Source organism: Salmo salar, chromosome 20 (assembly GCF_965601325.2).
Source record: "Salmo salar chromosome 20, fSalSal1, whole genome shotgun sequence".
NCBI lineage: Eukaryota > Metazoa > Chordata > Actinopteri > Salmoniformes > Salmonidae > Salmo > Salmo salar.
In genome coordinates, this window is record NC_138310.1 from 14,390,343 (window position 1) to 14,413,801 (window position 23,459).

The window sequence follows — 23,459 nt, forward strand, 5'->3', positions numbered from 1 at the left end:
ATGATGTGAGCATCTCTTTGTCAAGACCATAGCATACCCTTTGATGTATAGCCTCTATGTCAAAAAGTTGTATATTTTAACTTTATTTAACTAGGCAAGTCAGTTAAGAACAAAGTTTTATTTACAATAACGGTCTACCGGGGAACAGTGGGTTAAATGGCTTGTTGTGGCAGAACGACAGATTTTTACCTTGTCAGCGCAACCTTTCGGATACTGACCCAACGGTCTAACCACTTGGCTACCTCCCGCTCTATTGTAAGGTTACAGTGTAAACATATACAAAAAAAAACATATATACACTTAAAAAAAATGTTTTGTTGATAAAATATTTCAGTAAATGTATTTATATGGAATAGTCGACTGTTAAAAATGACAAGAAGTTGACGACTGGAGTTAGGGCCTATCCTATATGTTCACAATCATCACTCTATTTGTGAAATTTGTATTTTCAAACGACCCTGACAAAAGTCTTCAACAAAAACTTCCCTCACGGAAAAACACCTAAACCTTCACTGCTTGAAAGGGGCCTTACAGATAATTACATGTGTGGGTAGGGTACAGAGATGAGGTAGTCATTAAAAAAAACTCTAAAAGTCTAAGCCTTTGGGGGTGGTTGGGGCGGTGTCTACTAACCTGACATATGGAATTGTTTTAAGATGGTCATACCATGGATCATTTATCTATTTGATTTGGAGTTTTAGGACCCCTGTAGGTGAGAAACAAAAGAAGAAACCCACACACTGCTCCTGCTAGTATCACTGCTCTTTAATAAGCTTTACTATCTGCCTTTACCCCTAAAGGTAAAAAAAAATCATCAGAAGGAATAAGGTTTTGAAGTGTCTGTCCTACATCTAGGAGATATAACAAAGATCAGGAAATATATATATTTTTGGGGTGAAGAAGTGAAGTGAAGAAGGAAAACACAAACCACATATACAAAAACACAAACGAACTGGACAGTCTTGTCAGGCAAACAGCTAAACAAGAACAATCTCCCACAAAATCCCATGACAAACAAACTCCTAATTAAAGGACCTTCAATCAGAGGCAACGATAACCAGCTGCCTCCAATTGAAGGTCCAACCCCAATTAACTAAACAAAGAACTACAATAGACAAGACAGAACATAGAAATACACTAACATAGAACATAGACTAACAAACCCCGGACCACATAAACCAAACACCCCTCTACCTAAATACATAGCCCAAACCACATAAAACAAATACCCCCGCCATGTCCTGGCCAAACTACAGTAACAAATAACCCCTATCACTGGTCAGGACGTGACAGTGCATTTGGAAAGTATTCAGACCCCTTGACTTTTTCCACATTTTATTACATTACAGCCTAATTCTAAAATGGATTCAATTGTTTTTTCCCCTCATCAATCTAATGAATTGCAAATGCATAAAACATTTAAAACTGAAATATCACATTTACATAAGTATTCAGACCCTTTTTACTTAGTACTTAGCGATTACAGCCTCGAGTCTTCTTGGGTAAGCTTGGCACACATGTATTTGGCAAGTTTTTCCCATTCTTCCCTGCAGATCCTCTCAAGCTCTGTCAGGTTGGATGGGGAAAAGTTCCTGTACAGATATTTTCAGGTCTCTCCAGAGATGTTAGATCGAGGTTCAAATCCGAGTGGCTGATTATTTATTTAATCAGTTTTAGAATAAGGCTGTAACGTAACAAAACATGCTACCGTACATGTCAATCCAGAGCATCCCAAACATGCTCAATGGGTGACATGTCTGGTTAGTATGCAGGCCATGGAAGAACTGGGACATTTTCAGCTTCCAGGAATTGTATACAGATCCATGTACATGGGGCCGTGCATTATCATGCTGAAACATGAGGTGATGGCGGCGGATGAATGGCACAACAATGGGACTCAGGATTTTCCACACAGTATCTCTGTCCATTTAAATTGCCATTGATAAAATGCAATTTTGTTGGTTGTCTGTAGCTTATGCCTGCCCATACCATAACCCCATTGACACCATGTGCCACTCTGTTCACAACTTTGACATCAGAAAACCCCTCGCCTGGTACAGTTAAAACCGGGATTCATCCATGAAGAGCACACTTCTTCAGTGTGCCACTGGCCATTGAAGGTGAGAATTTGAAGTCGGTTACGATGCCAAACTGCAGTCAGGTCAAGACCCTGGTGAGGATGACGAGCATGCGGATGAGCTTCCCTGAGACAGTTTCTGACAGTTTATGTAGAAATTCTTCAGTTGTGCAAAACCACAGTTGTCCTGGTGGCTAGTCTCAGAGGATCCCGCAGGTGAATAAGCCGGGTGTCCTGGGCTAGCATGGTTACACATGGTCTGCGGTTGTGAGGCCGGTTGGACGTACTGCCCAAAAGACATTGGAGGCGGCTCATGGTAGAGAAATGAACATTACATTCTCTGTCAACAGCTCTGGTAGACATTCCTGCAGTCAGCTTGCCAATTTCACGCTCCCTCAAAACGTGAGACGTGTTGCATTGTGTTGTGTGAAAAAACTGCACATTTTAGCATGGCCTTTTGATGTCCCCAGCACAAGTTTCACCTGTTCAATCATCATGCTGTTTAATCAGCTTCTTTATATGCCACACCTGTTAAGTGGATGGATTATCTTGATCAAGGAGAAATGCCACTAACAAGGATGTAAACAAATTTGTGCCAAAAAATCTGAGAGAAATAAGCTTTTTGTGCATATGGAATATTTCTGGGATCTTTTATTTTTATTACACTTTACATGTTCCTTTTATATTTACATTCACTCTCTATACAGTACCAGTCAATAGTTTGGACACACCTACTCATTCCAGGATTTTTCTTAATTTTTACTATTATCTACTGTACATTATAGAATAATAGCCAATACATCAAAACTAGGAAATAACACATATGGAATCATGTAGTAAAAAAAAAGTGTTATACAAATCAAAATATATTTAATATTTGAGATTCTTCAAAGTAGCCACCCTTTGCCTTGATGACAGCTTTGCACACTCTTGGCATTCTATCAACCAGCTTCATGAGGTAGTCATCTGGAATACATTTCAATTAATAGGTGTGCCTTGTTAAACGTTCATTTGTGGAATTTCTTTCCTTCTTAATGAGTTTGATCCAATCAGTTGTGTTGTGACAAGGTAGGGATGGTATACAGAAGATAGCCCTATTTGGTAAAAGACCAAGTCCATATTATGGCAAGAACAGCTCAAATAAGCAAAGAAAAACGACAGTCCACCATTACTTTAAGACATGAAGGTCAGTCAATCTGGAAAATGTGTGCAGTCGCAACAACCATCAAGCGCTATGATGAAACTGGCTCTCATGAGGACCGCCACAGGAAAGGAAGACCCAGAGTTACCTCTGCTGCAGAGGATAAGTTCATTAGAGTTAACTGCACCTCATGTTGCAGCCCAAATAAATGCTTCACAAAGTTCAAGTAACAGACACATCTCAACATCAACTATTCAGAGGAGACTGCGTGAATCAGGCCTTCGTGGGCAAATTGCTGCAAAGAAACCATTACTAAAGGACATCAATAAGAAGAAGAGACTTGCTTGTGCCAAGAAACACAAGCAATGAACATTAGACCGGTGGAAATCTGTCCTTTGGTCTGATGAGTCCAAATTTGAGATTTTTGGTTCCAACTGCTGTGTCTTTGTGAGATGCAGAGTAGGTGAATGGATGATCTCTATATGTGTGGTTCCCACCGTGAAGCATGGAGGAGCAGGTGTGATGGTGTGGGTGTGCTTTTCTGGTGACACTGTCGGTGATTTATTTAGAATTCAAGGCACACTTAACCAGCATGGCTACCCCAGCATTCTGCAGCAATCCGCCATCCCATCTGGTTTGTGCTAAGTGGGACTATCATTTGTTTGAACATGAAGCAGAGTGATGGAGTGCTGCATCAGATGACCTGGCCCCACAATCACCCGACCTCAACTCAATTGAGATGGTTTGGGATGAGTTGGACGACAGAGTGAAAGAAAAGCAGCCAACAAGTGCTCAGCATATGTGGGACCTCCTTCAAGACTGTTAGAAAAGCATTCCAGGTTAAGCTGGTTGAGATCATCTCAAGAGTGTGCAAAGCTGTCGTCAAGGCAAAAGGTGGCTACCTTGAAGAATCGAAAATATAAAATATATTTTGATTTGTTTAACACTTTTTTGTTACTACATGATCCCAAATGTGTTATTTCATCAATCAATCAATCAATCAATCAATCAATCAATCAATCAATCAATCAATCAATCAATCAATCAATCAATCAATCAATCAATCAATCAATCAATCAATCAAATGTATTTATAAAGCCCTTTTTTCATCAGCAGAATTCCAGCCTAAAACACCAAACCGCAAGCAATTCAGATGTAGAAGCACAGCGGATAGGAAAAACTCCTTCGAAAGGCAGGAACCTAGGAAGAAACCTAGAGAGGAACCACACTCTGAGGGGTGGCCAGTCCTCTTCTGGCTGTGCCGGGTAGAGATTATAAGAGTACATGGCCATTTAAAGCCAGATTGTTCTTCAAGATGTTTAAACGTTCATAGATGACCAGCATGGTCAAATAATAATCACAGTGGTTGTAGAGCGTGCAACAGGTCATTACCTCAAGTGTAAATGTCAGTTGGCTTTTCATAGACGAGCATTCAGAGGTCGAGACAGCATGTGCGGTAGAGAGAGAGAGAGAGAGTCGAAAACAGCAGGTCCGGGACAAGGTTATGTAGCACGGCAGAACAGGAGCAGCAGCACGACCAGGTGGACTGGGGACTGCCAGGAGTCATCATGCCAGGTAGTCCTGAGGGATGATCCTAGGGCTCATGTCCTCCAGGAGTGAGAGAGGGAGAGAGAATTAGAGGGAGCATACTTAAATTCACACACGACACCAGATAAGAGAGGAGAATTACACCAGATATAACAGACTGACCCTATCCCCCCGGCACATACACTATTGCAGCATAGATACTGGAGACTGAGACGGGTGGGTCGGGGAACACTGTGGTCCCGACCGACAATACCCCCGGACAGGGCCAACCAGGCAGGATATATCCCCATCCACTATGCCAAAGCACAGCCCCAGGAATATCAACAGACCACCAACTTACTACCCTGAGACAACTTACTACCCACAAAGATCTTCTCCACCGCACGTGCCCAAGGGGGGCGCAAAACCGGACAGGAAGATCACGTCTATGACTCAACCTACTCAAGTGACGCACCCCTACTAGGGACGGCATGGAAGAGCACTAGTAAGCCATTGACTCAGCCCCCGTAATAGGGTCAAAGGCAGAGAATCCCAGTGGAAAGAGGGGAGCCAGCCAGGCAGAGACAGCAAGGGCAGTTCGTCGCTCCAGTGCCTTGCCGTTCACCTTCATACCCCTGGGCCAGACTACACTCAATCATAGGACCTACTGAAGAGATGAGTCTTCAGTAAAGACTTAAAGGTTGAGACCGAGTCTGCGTCTCTTACAGGGATAGGCAGACCATTCCATAAAAATTGAGCTCTGTAGGAGAAAGCCCTGCCTCCAAATGTTTGCTTAGAAATTCTAGGGACAATAAGGAGGCCTTTGTCTTGTGACCGTAGCGTACATGTAGGTATGTACGGCAGGACCAAATCAGAGAGATAGGTAGGAGCAATCCATGTAATGCTTTGTAGGTTAGCAGTAAAACCTAGAAATCAGCCCTACCCTTAACAGGAAGCCAATGTAGAGAGGCTAGCACTGTAGTAATATGATCAACTTTTTTGGTTCTGGTCAGGATTCTAGCAGCTGTGATTAGCACTAACTGAAGTTTATTTTGTGCTTTATCCAGGTAGCTGGAGAGTAGAGCATTGCAGTAGTCTAATCTAGAAGTGACAAAAGCATGGATTAGCTTTTCTGCATAATATTTGGACAAAAAGTTTCTGATTTTTGCAATGTTACGAAGATGTAATAAGATGTCCTTGAAATATTATTGATATGTTCGTCAAAAGAGAAATCAGGGTCCAGAGTAACGCCAAGGTCCTTCACAATTGTATTTGAGACAACTGTACAACCATCAAGATTAATTGTCAGATCCAACAGCAGATCTCTTTGTTTCTTGGGACCTAGAACTAGCATCTCTGTTTTGTCCGAGTTTAAAAGTAAAACATTTGTGTCACGACTTCTGCCGAAGTCGATGCCCCTCCTTGTTCGGGTGGTGCTCGGCGATCGACGTCACCGGTCTTCTAGCCACCATTGATCAGTTTTTCATTTTCCATTGGTTTTGTCTGGTCTCCTTACACACCTGTTTCTTTTCCCAGTAATTACATGTTGTGTATTTAACCCTCTGTTTCCCCTCATATCCTTGTCGGTGATTGTTTGTTATGTTATGTACGTGTTGTTTATGTATCGGTGTGCGACGGGTTATTGTTTACCCGGATTATTTTCTACGTTGGTTTTGGAGTTAGTTTTTAATAAATACTACATTTTTTAACCACTTTGGTTTCTCCTGCGCCTGACTTCCCTGCCACCTACATACACAGATTATGACAATTTGCCACCATCCACTTCCTTATGTCTGAAACACAGGCTTCCAGGGTAGGCAATTTTAGGGCTTCACCATGTTTCATCGAAATGTACAGCTGTGTGTAGTCCGCATAGCTGTGAAAGTTGACATTGTGTTTCCGAATGACATCACCAAGAGGTAGAATATATAGTGAAATCAATAGTGGTCCTAAAACAGAACCTTGAGGAACGCCAGAACTTACAATTGATTTGTCAGAGGACAAACCATCCACAGTGATTTACTGATATCTTTCCGACGGATAAGATCTAAACCAGGCAAGAACTAGTCCGTGTAGACCAATTAGGGTTTCTAATCTCTCCAAAAGAATGTGGTGATCGATGGTGTCAAAAGCAGCTCTAAGGTCTAGGAGCATGAGGACAGATGCAGAGCCTTAGTCTGACACAATTAAAAAGTAATTTACCACCTTCACAAGTGCAGTCTCAGAAATATGATCGGGTCTAAACCCAGATTGAAGCATTTTGTATACATTATTTGTCTTCAGGAAGAGACAGTGAGTTCATAGTTTTGATGTCTTCACTATTATGTAGAAAATTGTAATTTTAAAAAGAAAACTTGAATGAGTAGGTGTGTCCAAACTTTTGACTGGTACTGTATATATTATTTCACCCCTGTTTTGTGCTCACAAACCTACTTCCATACTTCCAACATTTTGAAACTGGTACCGGGTTACCTTCAGAGAGACCAGCGACACTTGTGGGGGTCATAGAACAAAACAAGTCTCCCCTTTCCATAGTCGGGTCATATTATTTTGTCGCCCAAACTGTTCGGATGCTGCAGACAGAAGTTGGCACATTGACAGTACCGACTTCAGACGAGTCCTGTGGGGCTTGTGGGGGTCGTATTAGTTTGTAGGCCAAACCGTTTCGGACGCTACAGATGTTTTCATGAGAAGATTTTCGGGATGTCTGCCTCTTTCCACAGCAGATGTGAAAGGCTGACATAGGCTGATGCAGTGGGTTGAGATGCAACCCATACGGACCCCCCCCCCCGATATCTCAAGTTTTTTTATTATTATGTTAATTACGTTGGCCGCAAGGGTACGTCAATCAACTCTTAAGGATGAATATCTGTTGAAATGTTATCGATTGTTCAGTGGGCCTGCTACTTCTGTTAACTAACCTATTTTTTCCCAATTTCATTTTTGACAGATATATTGCAAACCAAAGTAGCTTCTCGTCCATCAATGACAAAGACCTGCATTATTACCGGAACCTCACCAATCTGTAAGTTTTTTATGTTATGTGATATCTTATACTTGTGGTCATGATGGGGCCCAGATTGTCAACTCGTGCAGTATGATCATGTTTTTGTGTGTATTTGCTTTGCAGAACTGTGATTAACAGCCGGCTTACCTATGTGTCTCGACTGGCCTTCCAGAACAACCTCAAGCTTCAGTATCTGTGAGTGGCTTCTATAGGCCTAAGGCAACATTTATCTCAATGTGAAGGCCAAATTAGAGTTCTTACAAAAATAACTGTTTACTGTAAGACAGACAACCCATTGGGCAAAAACTGGTTGAATCAACATTGTTTCCATTTCATTTCAATCAAAAAATGATATGTGATAATGTTGAATCAACGTGGAAAACTGATTGGGTTTGAAAAAAGTCATCAAAGTAAGGGAGTTTTTTTCACCCAACTTTTAACCTAAATCCAATGACATGGTGACATGTTTGGTTGATTTCACGTTGAATTCACATTAGTTCACAACTCAATTCACAACTCAACCAAATGCAAATCGAAACTAGGTTTTGAACTGACATCTGTGCCCAGGGGCAGTTGTTGGAATGGTTGTACAGTTTAGCATTTCTTTTGGATTTTTTTTTTAGCATTGACTATAATGTTAATTGTGATTGACAGGAATTTGAAAGACAACAACCTGTCATCTCTGTCTTGGAGGATATTTCGACGTTTAAACATATCAAATCTGTGAGTCACTTTTTAAATCAACTGTATTCTGTCTTATACTCGTCTGTCTCTCTATCTCTCCCTACCTCTCTCTCCCTTTTTAACTCTTTCAGCGGTGTTTTATGTACCCCCGATTGACAATGTGTTGTCATGGATCCCAAAAAACATTAGTGTGTGTGTGTGTGTGCGCGTATGTGCTCATCTGTTTGTGCTTATACATGCGTTTATGTGCGCACGTGTGTGTGTTTGTGTCAGTATCAGTGTGTGTGATTCGACACTCAACGCTGTGTTTCTGTCTGTGTAGGATTCTTTCTGGGAACCCGCTGCACTGTTCCTGTGAGAACATATGGATGAAGCTATGGCTGGGAGAGGAGGCCGATGCTCAGGACCTCCAATGTACAGCGGAGGGTGGCGGGAGGAAACCCCTGATCAGGCTCAAACTCCCTCACTGCAGTAATGGCCCCACTTGATTTATTTTTATTGAAAATGTATCTTTCCCATCCTGATAATGCCCCCCCCCCCCCCCTCATCCCCCTCCCGTCCCCCTCTTATGTCAGAACGGGCTTACTGTCAGAGACAGAGAGATAATGGTCGTAATGGAGAGTGGGCAACGCTGGACTTGGGAGATCCAGTTTCAGCAGAGAGAACTTATGTCACGGACAGTCATTCTTTAAAGTGGCTCGTTTGGAACAACATGCCCTCGTTATTCATACCCAGAGAGTCAACTCCCTTCCAACCCTAAACTCAATCGTTTTCGGGCGTTGTTTACTTTACAGGCTTTCCGTAGAGCACATATTAAAATTCTAAGACATAACTCATCTTGAGGTAAGAAAACAGTTATTAAGGTTGGGTGAAAATTTCAGAAAACTATCCCTTTACTGGCTTTGCTGAATAAAGGAAACTGTCCTTAGATTCACATGCTGTATCCTAAATCGAAATTTGCCCATTATGAGAACCCACAAACCAAAGCTGGTCTAGGATCAGTTTCCCCCTACCACTCAGTAACACTCACCGGTGTGTATTAACACAGAAGAACCTGTGTCTGTACTAGTGTGCTCTGGCTTATAGAGGAGGCTATATAATGACATTGATAACACTTATTGATCCGGCTGTCCAGCCTCCACTCCATTAGGATGCTATTTTCGCCTTCGCCACGGTTACGTGCGGACCCCTGGAAAGATGGCAGGGGGACCCCGTGTATGAAGACGACACACGGGAGAGGCCCCACATGTGTACGATGCCCCATGGCTGCCAGCCAGCCAGAAACACTGAGTACCCTGCATCCCCCCCTTTCTCTCAGTCATTCTCTCTGTCGTTCCCTCTCACTCTCTCTGACCATCTCTCTTCCAGAGAATCTCTCCGTCATTTTCAGTGAATCTCTCTGTTCATCTCTCCCTCTCTCTCTCTCTCTCTCTCTCTCTCTATCATCCTGTACTATATGAGATCCACAGCTCAGTGCTGTAGTTTTCATGTGTTGGATGCAGAGGTTATCTGAGGCCAAGATATAGTCTTCACTGCTGCCTGTCAGTATTTATATTTCAACCAGTGTACAACCATTGCAACCAGTTTAGCCCACGGGGTGTGTTGTTAAAGATGGACACATTGTAAAGGCATACTGTGCCAGCTGGCAGTGCTTGTAAGAGAGTTGCATAAGATGGTAAGGGCTAATATTGCACTCTGAGTGCTGAAATTAATAGTTTTCTGGGTTTTAGAATGATTGAGAGGGTTGCCATGCTGTTAAGACTCTTGGCGACGTCCCTGAGTGGAGATAAGAGATCTGTCCATTTTATCAGCCAGGACTTTCGACAGACATTGGCCTTTCTTCGCCAGACGCTCCCATGCCATTGACCACGGCGAAGAGGCAGCCAAGCTTCTGATTGGACACATAGTCAGGTCACAGTCAGGTCACAGTCCCCTCCCCTCCAACGTCTGTTGTGTTGTTGTCTCCCTTTAGAGAGGCTCCAGACAGTGTCCAATCGATTTTATCGGAGTTGCAAGACACATGGAGTTGTAATCTGTGTGTGACCACTGCCGTGTGTGTGCTGTGATTTTTAACTAAGATGGCATTGAATCTCCCCTTCGTTGTCGTTGGCAGTGGTTCCCATGGCGACTCTGAGCCCGTCCAAGGTGATGGTGCAGGAGGGTGCTGATGTGGTGCTGACATGCAACACCTCTGGAGAGCCCTCTCCTGAGCTCATCTGGAAAATGACCCCACTCATCTCCTACTATGAGGTCAGTCACCACGCCGCCCCCCCCCAACAGAAAGCCCATGGTCCCGGCTCAAATTGGTCTCAGGTCAAAAGTAGTGCACTATATAGGGAATAGGGTACCATTTTAGACACGCCCATGAGTAGGGCCAGGAGTTTTACTGACCACATGACCTGACCAAGAAACAGATTTTTTCATGGTCAAGTAAAACTCCTGGCCCTATCCATCAGCAGGTACAAAAATAAGTGTTTCGTGGTCAAGTAAAACTCCTGGCCCTACCCATCAGCAGGTGCAAAAATAAGTGGCATTTATTTCAAGCTGGAATCTTTAATGGTAAACTGCCACGTCTGTTTGCGACATTACTACAACAACAAATAAGTTACTGCAAACAATGAACACTGTTATTTCCCCTCTGACATCATTGCAAACGTGATAGAACAACAGAAATGTACTGCCATTTCTTTTTTTACCACGTTGTGCGACGCTCCTCACCTCCGCTTCATCAACAAAAATAGAAACAACAACGACAGTGGTGCTGTTTGCCCTACTGCAGATTCCATCTTTAACAGTAAAGTTGATGAGAAGACTGGATCCAAAATATACAAATGCAGAAAAATGCAGAAAATGTTTTCACAAAAATAATTAACTTGAAAAACAAACTGACTTGGCCAATAGCAAAATGACCTCAAGTTGAGGAGGACTAAGGCAAAACGTCTCAAACACAGGGCAAAACGCCTATAAACTCACACATGTGAGTATATGGCAGAGCTATAGCAACAGTGTGTTACCTAGACAAGCAGCTGAATGAGGTGAACAGGGATCCTGAAAGGACCTACCTCATCTGGCATATTGCAGATCTTTTAACACCAAGGATTTTAACACCAATTATTCACTAGTATTGGCCTATAATGGTACTTGCTAATCTAGTTGTGTAACACCATTTGTTTAGCATAGGTTCTCATACAGAAGAGACAACACGATGTCAAAGAATCAATAACGGGAAGGGTATCTGTTTAGAAATGGTAAAGCATGATCTTACAATATCACTAACAATCAGCAACAGGTATTGTGTTTGCAAAAGATTTTCAAAATAACTGTTGATGTGTTAAAGCATTGGTCATGTGGATGAGATTGGTACCTGACTGACTGTGTCTCTGTGTGTTCTTCTGCAGATTGAGACCTCAGGCCAAGTGTCTGAGCTCCATCTCTATAACCTCTCCTCCCTGGACAACAACTGTAAGATCACCTGCAGTGCTGGGAACATTGTGGGCGAGAATGAGTCCACCGTCCTCCTCAACATCCTCTGTGAGTTCCAAACATGACTCACATCTCTAGACAAGAGGGGGAAAGAATGAGTGTAACACCTGCCTTATTAACTCGTTCCCCCTTCTTTTCTCCCCGCTATGGCTTCTCCTTCTATCTGTCTCATTCATTCACTCACTCACTCACTCACTCACTCACTCACTCACTCTCACTCACTCACTCACTCACTCACTCACTCACTCACTCACTCACTCACTCACTCACTCACTCACTCACTCACTCACTCACTCACTCACTCACTCACTCACTCACTCACTCACTCACTCACTCACTCGCTAACTCACTGACCCGTTCTCTCTCTCTCTCTCTCTCTCTCTCTCTCTCTCTCTCTCTCTCTCTCTCTCTCTCTCTCTCTCTCTCTCTCTCTCTCTCTCTCTCTCTCTCTCTCTCTCTCTCTCTCTCTCTCTCAGTTCCCCCTAACATCAGTAAGTTGAGTGATGCCTACCAGGACCACCACTGGTGCATCCCATTCAGTATGTCTGGGAACCCAAAGCCCGAGCTCCGCTGGCTGTTAAACGGGGAGCCGGTCATTGAGGGACCCTACATCATGACCCTAATCCATGACTTCTCTGAGAGGGAGTACCACGGCTGCCTGCAGCTGGACAGCCCCACACACATCAACAACGGACCGTACACTCTGTTGGCCAGCAACAAGTACGGACAGGACCGCAAGACCGTCGATGCCCACTTCATGCGCAACCCCTTTGAGGGAGGTATGTGTTGTGTAGTGTAACCACTCTCTGAACCTCAGTTAAACCCCTGTCCCACTTGTTCCATTCTGAGAGGATTGGATAGTCTGCAATATGGCAACAACTCCACCTGGCTTATCAAATGGTAAGATGGAGATACAGTATTACCATATTGTTTACATCTATCTCCAATCCTCTCAGATCTACTCAAGTTATTAGGGGGAGGGGCTAGGGGTCAAATTGCACATAGGACGGGTGTCAAACTGAATTGCTAGAGAGCTGTGTCTACACTTTTGTTAAACTGTAATTATACTGAAAAAAAAGTTAACGCAACAAAATAAAAAATCCCAGAAATGTAACATATGCAGAAAAAGCGTATTTCTCTCAAATTTTGTGCACGTGTTTACATCCATGTCAGCGAGCATTTATCCTTTGCCAAGATAATCCATCAAGCTGACATGTGTGGCATATCAAGAAGCTGATTAAACTGCATAATAATTACACAGGTGCACCTTGGGCTGGGGACAATAAAAGGCCATTCTAAAATGTGAAGTTTTGTCACACAACAGAATGCCACAGATGTCTCAAGTTTTGAAGGTGTGTTCAATTGGCATGCTGATTGAAGGAAAGTCCACCAGAGCTGTTTCCAGAGAATTTAATGTTCATTTCTCTACCATAAGCCGCCTCCAACATCGTTGTAGATCATTTTGCAGTACGCCCAACCGGCCTCACAACCGCAGACCACGTGTAACCATGCCACCCCAGGACCTCCACATCTGGCTTCTTCACCTACGGGATCGTCTGAGACCAGCCACCTGGACAGCTGATGAAACTGAGGAGTATTTCTGTCTGTAATAAAGCCCTTTTGTGGTGAAAAACGAATTCTGATTGGCTGGGCCTGGCTCCCGAGTGTGTGGGCCTATGCCCTCCCAGGCCCACCCATGGCTACACCCTGCCCAGCCATGTGAAATCCATAGATTAGGGCCAAAGGAATTTATTTCATTTGACTGATTTCCTTATATGATCTGTAACTCAGATCATTGCATGTTGCGTTTATATTTTTGATCAGTATATTTTCAATTGGTGTCCAATTAAGACCTACAGTAGACAAGCAGGTGAGCGAAGTTCTTATCTAATCTATTACCTTTATTGATCAATCAAGTACTTTTTGTATTTTACCCGACAGGAACAGTGACAGAACCTCTTTACTATGGTGAGTTGCTGTTCAAATATTTACACGGAAAATTGACTGTCTAAATTACTAATTGAACTGTTTAGCAATAAACAATGTGCTTTCCTTTTATGAATAAAAGATGTCCTGACACCTGAAGATTATTGACTTGAGAAAAGCTTTGGAAACTGATTTCTGAGCTTTGCTTTTTGTCTCATAAAGTGTTAGTACTTTCTTTTCTCTTTCCTCACCTCGTGTCACACTGTCTCTGGCCACCACAGACCCGACTACAGGTATAGTCACTGTCCCTTCACATGACCTATTCACACAGCGGAGCTTTCAAAGCACCTAGGCCTATGTCACTCTGACACACTCATAGAGGGAACACTTTACTTGAAAGGGTACCTTCATAAGGACTTCATAACCCAACCCATATATACTGCATTCGTGAACAGCAATGTTTATGCCAACAACCGCAAGTCATAATACAAATATTCTTATTAAGTCCTTATGTAGGCACCCCTTCAACTAACGGGTTACCCACACGGACAGACATATTTGATCAACTACATTTGAAATGAGGGATACTTTAGCATCTGCTGTCTTCTCTTCTCTTTGAAAACAGACGACACACCTCTAGATCCACCGGAAGACAGAGTTGCTGTAAGTCACACTCTAAGACACCTCCTTGTGCACTTGTTTTGTGTTTTACCAGGACTATTATTATTAATAGTACTATATAGTGTGTTTATAGTTGACAGTATGTTTAGGTTTTATACATTTATATATCATGTTTTTATATGGTTGGTGTCATGTGTCTTGGTGGTAGTAGGCTACACACTGCGACCCAATGTATTTCAGAGTGGTAGTGGTGGTCCTAGCTCAACAGCTACAGTGAGGGGAAAAAGTATTTGATCCCCTGCTGATTTTGTACGTTTGCACACTGACAAAGAAATGATCAGTCTATAATTTTAATGGTAGGTTTATTTGAACAGTGAGAGACCGAATAACAACAAAAGACTCCAGAAAAACGCATGTCAAAAACACATGTCAAATAAGTATTTGACCCCTCTGAAAAACATGACTTAGTACTTGGTGGCAAAACCCTTGTTGGCAATCACAGAGGTCAGACGTTTCTTGTAGTTGGCCACCAGGTTTGCACACATCTCAGGAAGGATTTTGTCCCACTTCTCGTTGCAGATCTTCTCCAAGTCATTAAGGTTTCGAGGCTGACGTTTGGCAACTCGAACCTTCAGCTCCCTCCACAGATTTTCTATGGGATTAGGGTCTGGAGACTGGTTAGACCACTCCAGGACCTTAATGTGCTTCTTCTTGAGCCACTCCTTTGTTGCCTTGGCTGTGTGTTTTGGGTCATTGTCATGCTGGAATACCCATCCACAACCCATTTTCAATGCCCTGGCTGAGGGAAGGAGGTTCTCACACAAGATTTGACGGTACATGGCCCCATCCATCATCCCTTTGATGCGGTGAAGTTGTCCTGTCCCCTTAGCAGAAAAACACCCCCAAAGCATAATGTTTCCATCTCCATGTTTGACGGTGGGGATGGTGTTCTTGGGGTCATAGGCAGCATTCCTCCTCCTCCAAACACGGCGAGTTGAGTTGATGCCAAAGAGCTCCATTTTGGTCTCATCTGAGCACAACACTTTCACCCAGTTGTCCTCTGAATCATTCAGATGTTCATTGGCAAACTTCAGACAGGCATGTATATGTGCTTTCTTGAGCAGAGGGACCTTGCAGATGCTGCAGGATTTCAGTATTTCATGACGTAGTGTGTTACCAATTGTTATCTTGGTGACTATGGTCCCAGCTGCCTTGAGATCATTGACAAGATCCTCCCGTGTAGTTCTGGGCTGATTCCTCACCATTCTCATGATCATTGCAACTCCACGAGGTGAGATCTTGCATGGAGCCCCAGGCCGAGGGTGATTGACAGTTCTTTTGTGTTTCTTCCATTTGTGAATAATCGCACCAACTGTTGTCACCTTCTCACCAAGCTGCTTGGCGATGGTCTTGTAGCCCATTCCAGCCTTGTGTAGGTCTACAATCTTGTCCCTGACATCCTTGGAGAGCTCTTTGGTCTTGGCCATGGTGGAGAGTTTGGAATCTGATTGATTGATTGCTTCTGTGGACAGGTGTCTTTTATACAGGTAACAAGCTGAGATTAGGAGCACTCCCTTTAAGAGTGTGCTCCTAATCTCAGCTCGTTACCTGTATAAAAGACACCTGGGATCCAGAAATCTTTCTGATTGAGAGGGGGTCAAATACTTATTTCCCTTATTAAAATGCAAATCAATTTCTAACATTTTTGACATGCATTTTTCTGGACTTTTTTGTTGTTATTCTGCCTCTCACTGTTCAAATAAACCTACCATTAAAATTATAGACTGATCATTTCTTTGTCAGTGGGCAAATGTACAAAATCAGCAGGGGATAAAAAATGTTTTTCCCTCATTGTATGTCATTCTCTCAGGTATACGTGGTCGTTGGGATTGCAGCAGTAGCCTTCACGGGTTTCCTCTTGATGCTGGTCATGCTAAAATTCGGGGGAAACTCAAAGTTTGGAATCAAAGGTACAGTAAGTCCCTTTACACAGTGAACTACTGTAACCTATGTCAATCATTAGCATAGAAAGACAGGGGCTTTCTCTCAAATCTGCAATGGCACCCTATTCCCTAAATAGTGCACTTCTTTTGGCACTGGCACTGCATAGGATGTAGAGTGCCATTTGGGATTAGACCATAGAGTGGGGTCTGAATGGTGGTAAAGAGGTACTCAGATGTTGCTGGTGAATAACATGCATGTGGATCTCAGTGATCCGTCTCAATGTCTCATTGTGTCTTGTTCCACACTAATCCTCCCGCAAACCTTTATTGTGCATCCCACTACGAAGATAACGGTGCACTGTAGCCCATCTCTGTCTTTACTTATGCTGTTGTCGTCTAACGCAAGTTGTTGTCTAACTTACTTAAGAGGATTTCGACACTAACCGACATGAGCAGAAACAGTGGACGGGTCAAGTCACTCTCACTCAAATCTCTTAGTTTGTACTAATTCTGAACCAAACTGGAAAATAATATGAGGATCAAACTGTGACTATGGCTTCTAAAAGCACTTTTGAAAGCGCTATCCTGAAATCCTCTCTCTGCAATGGATTGAATCCTGACCTGAGTGTGTATGAGTGTGTGTATTTTTGATAAGATTGTCTATGTAGGAGTCTGGGAAGACCACAGCTGCCTCAGTATAACCTGTTATTTTGACACTGATTGGTTTATTGCCCCTCTGAGGGTGACAGGTGTGAAAGAAAGCGGTAGAGGGGGAGTAGTGGTGTCTCCTTTCTTCTGCGGAAGTGGAGGATGAGGTTCCGCTGGAGGCGTCGATTGCTCTCCTCCCTCTCAGCGCCTTCCCTTGCAGTGCATAGGTGTACAGTATGTGTGCCTAAATGTCTGTGTGAGCGCATGTGTGCCTTTGTGTGTGCGCATGCGCAAGTTAGAATAGGAAGTTAGTTGGAGTTTCAGCATTGCCCACACGAATGTTCACCTCGAGTCTCTCGCTCCTCACTGCATTTCCTATCCTTTCCTTTCTGATGGAGGAAGTGACACTACTGTCGCTCAAAAGCATGATCCACACTAAAAGCAAACACTTTCACTTTTAGACACACACACACACACACACACACACACACACACACACACACACACACACACACACACACACACACACACACACACACACACACACACACACTCAAAAACACACACACACACACACACACACACACACACACACAAAAAGGTGTACATGGTTGCATGCATTTTTTATATCATCCTGCAACTGCTCTTCTGTTATAAATAAGACATGGCGTACAGTAAGGATTGGAGATACTGTCTCTTACTCTACTTATTGTCTATGTGTAGATTTAGGTTGTTATTGTATTTTACAGTTTGTGATTGTCAATATGAATGTGTGCGTGTCTAGAGTGTTAAGGAGTCAACTGTGTTACCAACTCTGAAAATGTTGTGTCTGTAAAGATAGAATAAGTCCTAAGAAAAAAATCAGTGATGGGCGTCAGAGAAAAGCAATTGTCAGGTTTTGGTCAAATGTCCTTTCTAAATCTGTTTGTTTGCCACAATACATTTCATTTAGAATATCTGTCTGAACACTTGAAATTGGTCTTTACAAATATGTCGTTTCATGACAAAACAGACCTTAACCTGTTTGAACTTCCTCTGGAATGGAAAAAAAAGAGAGAAGAGCAGCGGAGAAAGACAGACAGAGAGCGAGATATCAGGGACGAGAGAGTGAGAGAGGGAGAGAGCACTCCTGTATGCTTATCAATGATTCAGGAGGGCAGGTATCAGTTTTCTCTGTGTTTGGAAGAGTGCCGGACAATCAATAGGAACAGTGCCGGACGATCAATACATTTCTCTCAAGGTCAGAAGTATCTCTGATCGGACTCTATAGAGCATGCTCCCTCTGTGTCCTCCTCCTCATGCAGAGCACACTTAGGCCCCGTTCAATGATCAAACGCCTGCCCTCATGGAACTCCCTCACACCTTGCACTACCCCTGTGGGGAATTGGATTTGTACAGAATGGGGCCCATTCTGGGTTCCAGATGTCTTCAGAGGGCCACAAGCACATGTAGAGGAGGAACTTCACAGGCACAACGGCAATGAGTAACCTTGCCAAAGACCAGAAGCTTTAGCTTAATGGGCAATCAATCTTCAGGTACGCAGATGACCTGGGTATTTGGTATTTTATTAGAATCCCCATTAGCTGTTGCGAAAGCAGCAGCTACTTCCTGTGGTCCACACAAATTGTGAAACATGATATAATAAAGAACATTAATGGACAAGAACAGCTCAAGGACAGAACTACATCCATTTAAAAATGCCACACGTAGCCTACATATCAATACATACACACAAACTATCTAGGTCAAATAGGGGAGAGGCGTTGTGCCGTGAGGTGTTGCTTTATTTCTTTTTTGAAACCAGGTTTGCTGTTCATCTGAGCAATATGAGATGGAAGGGAGTTCCATACAATAATGGCTCTATACCTGGTAGGATGCAAGCATGATGCAGGCACGCACACACACACACACACACACACACACACGCACACACACACACACACACACACACACACACACACACACACACACACACACACACACACACACACACACACACACACACACACACACACACACACACACACACACACACACACACACACAGTTCCCCCTGAGTGTTTGAGATGTGTGTGGAATGCTTTTGTGACAGTCTGTGGGAGTTTGGCGTCACTCATCTATCCTCGGTCAATCACAGATAAAGTGCCCACTTGAGAGGTCAGAGGTCAATGTGTGTGTGAGAGAGGTGCCGGCTGGACAGGAAACAGCAGATCTTCTTCCTCTCCCATAGCGACAGGAAATGTCTCGCTGTTGCTGAGTGTGTTTGAGGGTTGCTACATGGCCTAGTGACAGCCTTCTATTCAAATTGCTAGAGCAGGTTTTTCTGTTCAGGCCACATGAGGAGGAAAAACTCCTGGCCCTATGACATCATGAATTTTTACTTGGGCTCAATACTCCTGCTTTCCCTGAACAAGTTGTTCTTTGCGCCAATGGCCTTGATGTTGGACCTTGATCATTTTGGCAGCATTGTAAATGTCCTATAATTCAGTTCATGTTCATTTGTTTTGTATTTATCGACCGGCTGCGTGTCATGTTGCTCTGAGGTACTCCTCTGTCCAACTCTAATTCACCACCACAATGTTTCTGTGCATTCACAACTCTGTGCAGAGCGCTGGGCTGTGCTATTTGGAACTGCACTACAGCAGAAAAGCAATAAACAAAGGAGTTGATTGTTGAGGGAACATGTCCGATCCACATCAACGGGTCTGCAGTAGAGAGTAAGCGGTTTTAAGTTCGTCGGCCCCACATTACCAAGGTCTTGACATGGACCAACAACACCACCACTCTTGTCGAGAGGGTGTAACTTCCTAAGGCGGCTGAAGAAATTCGGCATTCCATCCCGGGTCCTCTCCAAATACTACCGCTGCACCATCGAGAGAGTCTGATCGGTTGCATCACGGCCTGTTACCGGATTTGTTTCGTCCACGACCGCAAGTCCCTCCAGTAGGTGGTGAAGACGGCCCAGTACATCACCGTGCTCCCACCCAAAATGGTGCCTGAGGAAGGCCAACAGTATCATCAAGGACCTCACCAGCCCCAGCCACGTGCTGTTTACTCCCTTCCTGTCCAGCAGACGGTGACGGAGCATGAGGTCCGATGAACAAGTTATCATATTGCTGAACACTTGAACTGGACTGACCACCTGCACTGACTCTCCACGCTTTAACACACACACACACACACACACACACACACACACACACACACACACACACACACACACACACACACACACACACACACACACACACACACACACACACACACACATTCACATACGCACGCTACACACACACACACACACACACACACACACACACACACACACACACACACACACACACACACATACGCACGCTACACACACACACACACACACACACACACACACACACACACACACACACACACACACACACACACACACACACACACACACACACACACACACATCACAACTGCTGATACCAGACTCTTATTATGATTGCTAAACACTGCACAATTTAAACACTTGCCACCCAATCTCCCTTCCCCAAAACACTTGTAAATATTGGACTATAAATTGTGCCTTCCTGTATTATGCTTAAATGTTTATTCTATTTTATTGAGTCATTTACTTTATGTTCATATCCTTGTCTTTTATTATTTATTATTGTTGTTGCATTGTCGAGAAGGAATCTGCAAGTCAGCATTTCGTTAGACGGTGTATACCATGTGTATCCCATACATAATGAAACTTGAATATTGATCAATTGGGATCAGCACTATACCAGATAGAGCTTATTGATCGACTGATCGCAGGCCTGTCTGTCGCAAGCAGATTCCTCTCTCATGGCCTATCGAATCTTATCCCTTTTCATCACACTGTTTCGCTAAGGTCAGCAGACTTGTTCAGGCGCTCAGTGTGTGTGTGTGTGTGTGAGTGTGTGTGTGTGAGTGTGTGTGTGTGTGTGTGTGTGTGTGTGTGTGTGTGTGTGTGTGTGTGTGTGTGTGTGTGTGTGTGTGTGCGTGCGTGCGTGCGTGCCTGTGTGTCTGTGTGTCTGTGTGTGTATGTCACAGGGCTCAGCAGATCATTGCTCCTCTATGTGCAGGAGGCCTACTGCAGGACTGCTAGGAATGGCATGGCTGACTATTGAGTTTTCAGTAGCAGGGAGAAATCAGCTGCAGTTAGTAGCATTAAGGGAAGGTAGTGCTGAATATTAAGTAGTAGACCTGGGACAGATGTCTATCAATTGAGTGTACTAAAATGCACTACATGACCAAAAGTATGTGGACATCTGCTCGTCGAACATCTCATTCCAAAACCATGGGCATTAATATGGAGTTGGTCTCCCCTTTGCTGCTATAACAGCCTCCACTCTTCTGGGAAGGCTTTCCACTAGATGTTGGAACATTGCTGCGGGGACTTGCTTCCATTCAGTCACAACCGCATAAGTGAGGCCAGGCACTGATGTTGGGCGATTAGGCCTGGCTCACAGTCGGCATTCCAATTCATCTTAAAGGTGTTCAATTGGGTTGAGGTCAGAGCTCTGTGCAGTCCAGTCAAGTTCTTCCACACTGATCTCGACACGCCATTTCTGTATGGACCTAACTTTGTGCATGGGGCCATTGTCATGCTGAAACAAGAAAATGCTTTCCCCAAACTGTTGCCACAAAGTTGGAAGCACAGAATCATCTAGAATGTCATTGTATACTGTAGCGTTAAGATTTCCCTTCACTGGACCTAAGGGGCCTAGCTCGAACCATGAAAAACAACCCCAGACAAGTATTCCTCCTCCATCTTTACAGCTGACACTATGCATTGGGGCAGGTAGCATTCTCCTGGCATCCACCAAACCCAGATTTGTCCATCAGACTGCCAGATGGTGAAACGAGATTCATCACTCCAGTGAACGCGTTTCCACTGCTCCAGAGTCGAGCTTTACACAGCTCCAGCTGATGCTCGGCATTGCGCATGGTGATCTTAGGCTTGTGTGCGGCTGCTTGGCCATGGAAACCCATTTCATGAAGCTTCCGACTAATAATTATTGTGCTGACATTGCTTCCAGAGGCAGTTTGGAACTCGGTAGTGAGTGTTGCAGATGATTTTTACGCACTACGCGCTTCAGCACTCGGCAGTCTTGTTCTGTGGGTTTGTGTGGCCTACCACTTAGCAGCTGAACAGTTGTTGCTCCTAGATGTTTACACTTCCCAACAACAGCACTTACAGTTGACCGGGGCAGCTCTAGCAAGGTAGAAATTTGACAAACTGACTTGTTGGAAAGGTGGCATCCTATGACTGTGCCACATTAAAAGTCACTGAGCTCTTCAGTAAGGCCATTCTACTGCCAATGTTCGTCTATGGAGATTGCATGGCTGTGTGCTCAATTTTATACACCTGTCAGCAACGGGTGTGGCTGAAATAGCTCAATCCACTAATTTGAAGGGGTATCCACATAGTTTTGTATATATAGTGTTCTAATCTTTGTTGCGTGAGTATCACAGTATTCAGTGTCGTTGTGCTGATCAGGGTCTGGTGTTTCTAAATTGTGTGGCAGGGGTACAGTAGTGTTGAGTTCTATTGAATGTAGTGAGTGGTGCTGAACAGTGTTGAGTGGGATTGAAGTTTTCAGGAGGACTGCAATAAGACACAGGAGGGGGATGGCCCCAGAAGCCCACTGCATGCTGTTGCCACGGATACGCACGTCATAACCAGCCCTGCTCCAAATATGAATCAATCTTGCCGGCCAAGCTCAAAGAGTGAATCACCATCACACACACACTCGCACTCACCCGGCGGACTATCTGCATTGACACTCTTAGTTTGCACTAACTCCTTTTTCTCATCACATACGCTGCTGCTACTGATTCATTTATAGTTTTGGGTAAGACTTTTGCCATTCTATTGCTTATGAGCTTTGTTGTTTTTTACTTCTCACAATTTATTAAACTCATGGGTCGGTAATCAGCTGGGGACTCTCCAGATTTTATTGGTTTTAATATAACTGAAATAACTGTTTGATACATGGAACTAGGAAGCACTGAATTTAGTAACGTGTGTTGTCATTTGGGTAAATAGGGGCACTACTTTCTCCCAAAATGTTAATTAGAATTCTATGGGAAAGCCGTCCATTCCTGGTGCTTTTCTCCCCGTGAATGTTTTAACAGTGTCTAATATTTCTTTTTGGGTGATCTCGATTTTAAGTGATCTGCTGATAATTGCTTCAGGGTTGGTGAGTCAAAGAAGGCTGTAGGATCAGTCCCGCTGTTGTTTAATTCAGATTCATATCGATTTTCATAGAAGCTTTTAAAATTGCCATTAATCGCATTGTTGTTTCTAATTCATTTGAAAATTATAACTGGTTTGGCGTGTATTTGCTTTTTGAGGGCTGCAATATTTTTACCAGGTTTATTTCCCATTAA

General features: G+C 43.6%; 1 protein-coding gene across 3 annotated transcripts in view; it reads left to right on the plus strand.

The window, feature by feature from the left end:
* The window catches only part of LOC106580092 (BDNF/NT-3 growth factors receptor), an 85,047-nt gene that overhangs the window by 1,641 nt on the left and 59,947 nt on the right, over positions 1-23,459 (plus strand). For all 3 annotated transcript variants that reach the window (XM_014160731.3, XM_014160732.3, XM_082966214.1), the window contains exons 2-12: positions 7,696-7,770; positions 7,876-7,947; positions 8,407-8,475; positions 8,759-8,907; positions 10,550-10,686; positions 11,835-11,967; positions 12,396-12,698; positions 13,861-13,887; positions 14,127-14,138; positions 14,471-14,508; positions 16,337-16,436. In XM_014160731.3, coding sequence (XP_014016206.3) covers positions 7,696-7,770; positions 7,876-7,947; positions 8,407-8,475; positions 8,759-8,907; positions 10,550-10,686; positions 11,835-11,967; positions 12,396-12,698; positions 13,861-13,887; positions 14,127-14,138; positions 14,471-14,508; positions 16,337-16,436 — 1,115 coding nt within the window. The remainder of the gene's footprint in view (positions 1-7,695; positions 7,771-7,875; positions 7,948-8,406; positions 8,476-8,758; positions 8,908-10,549; positions 10,687-11,834; positions 11,968-12,395; positions 12,699-13,860; positions 13,888-14,126; positions 14,139-14,470; positions 14,509-16,336; positions 16,437-23,459) is intronic.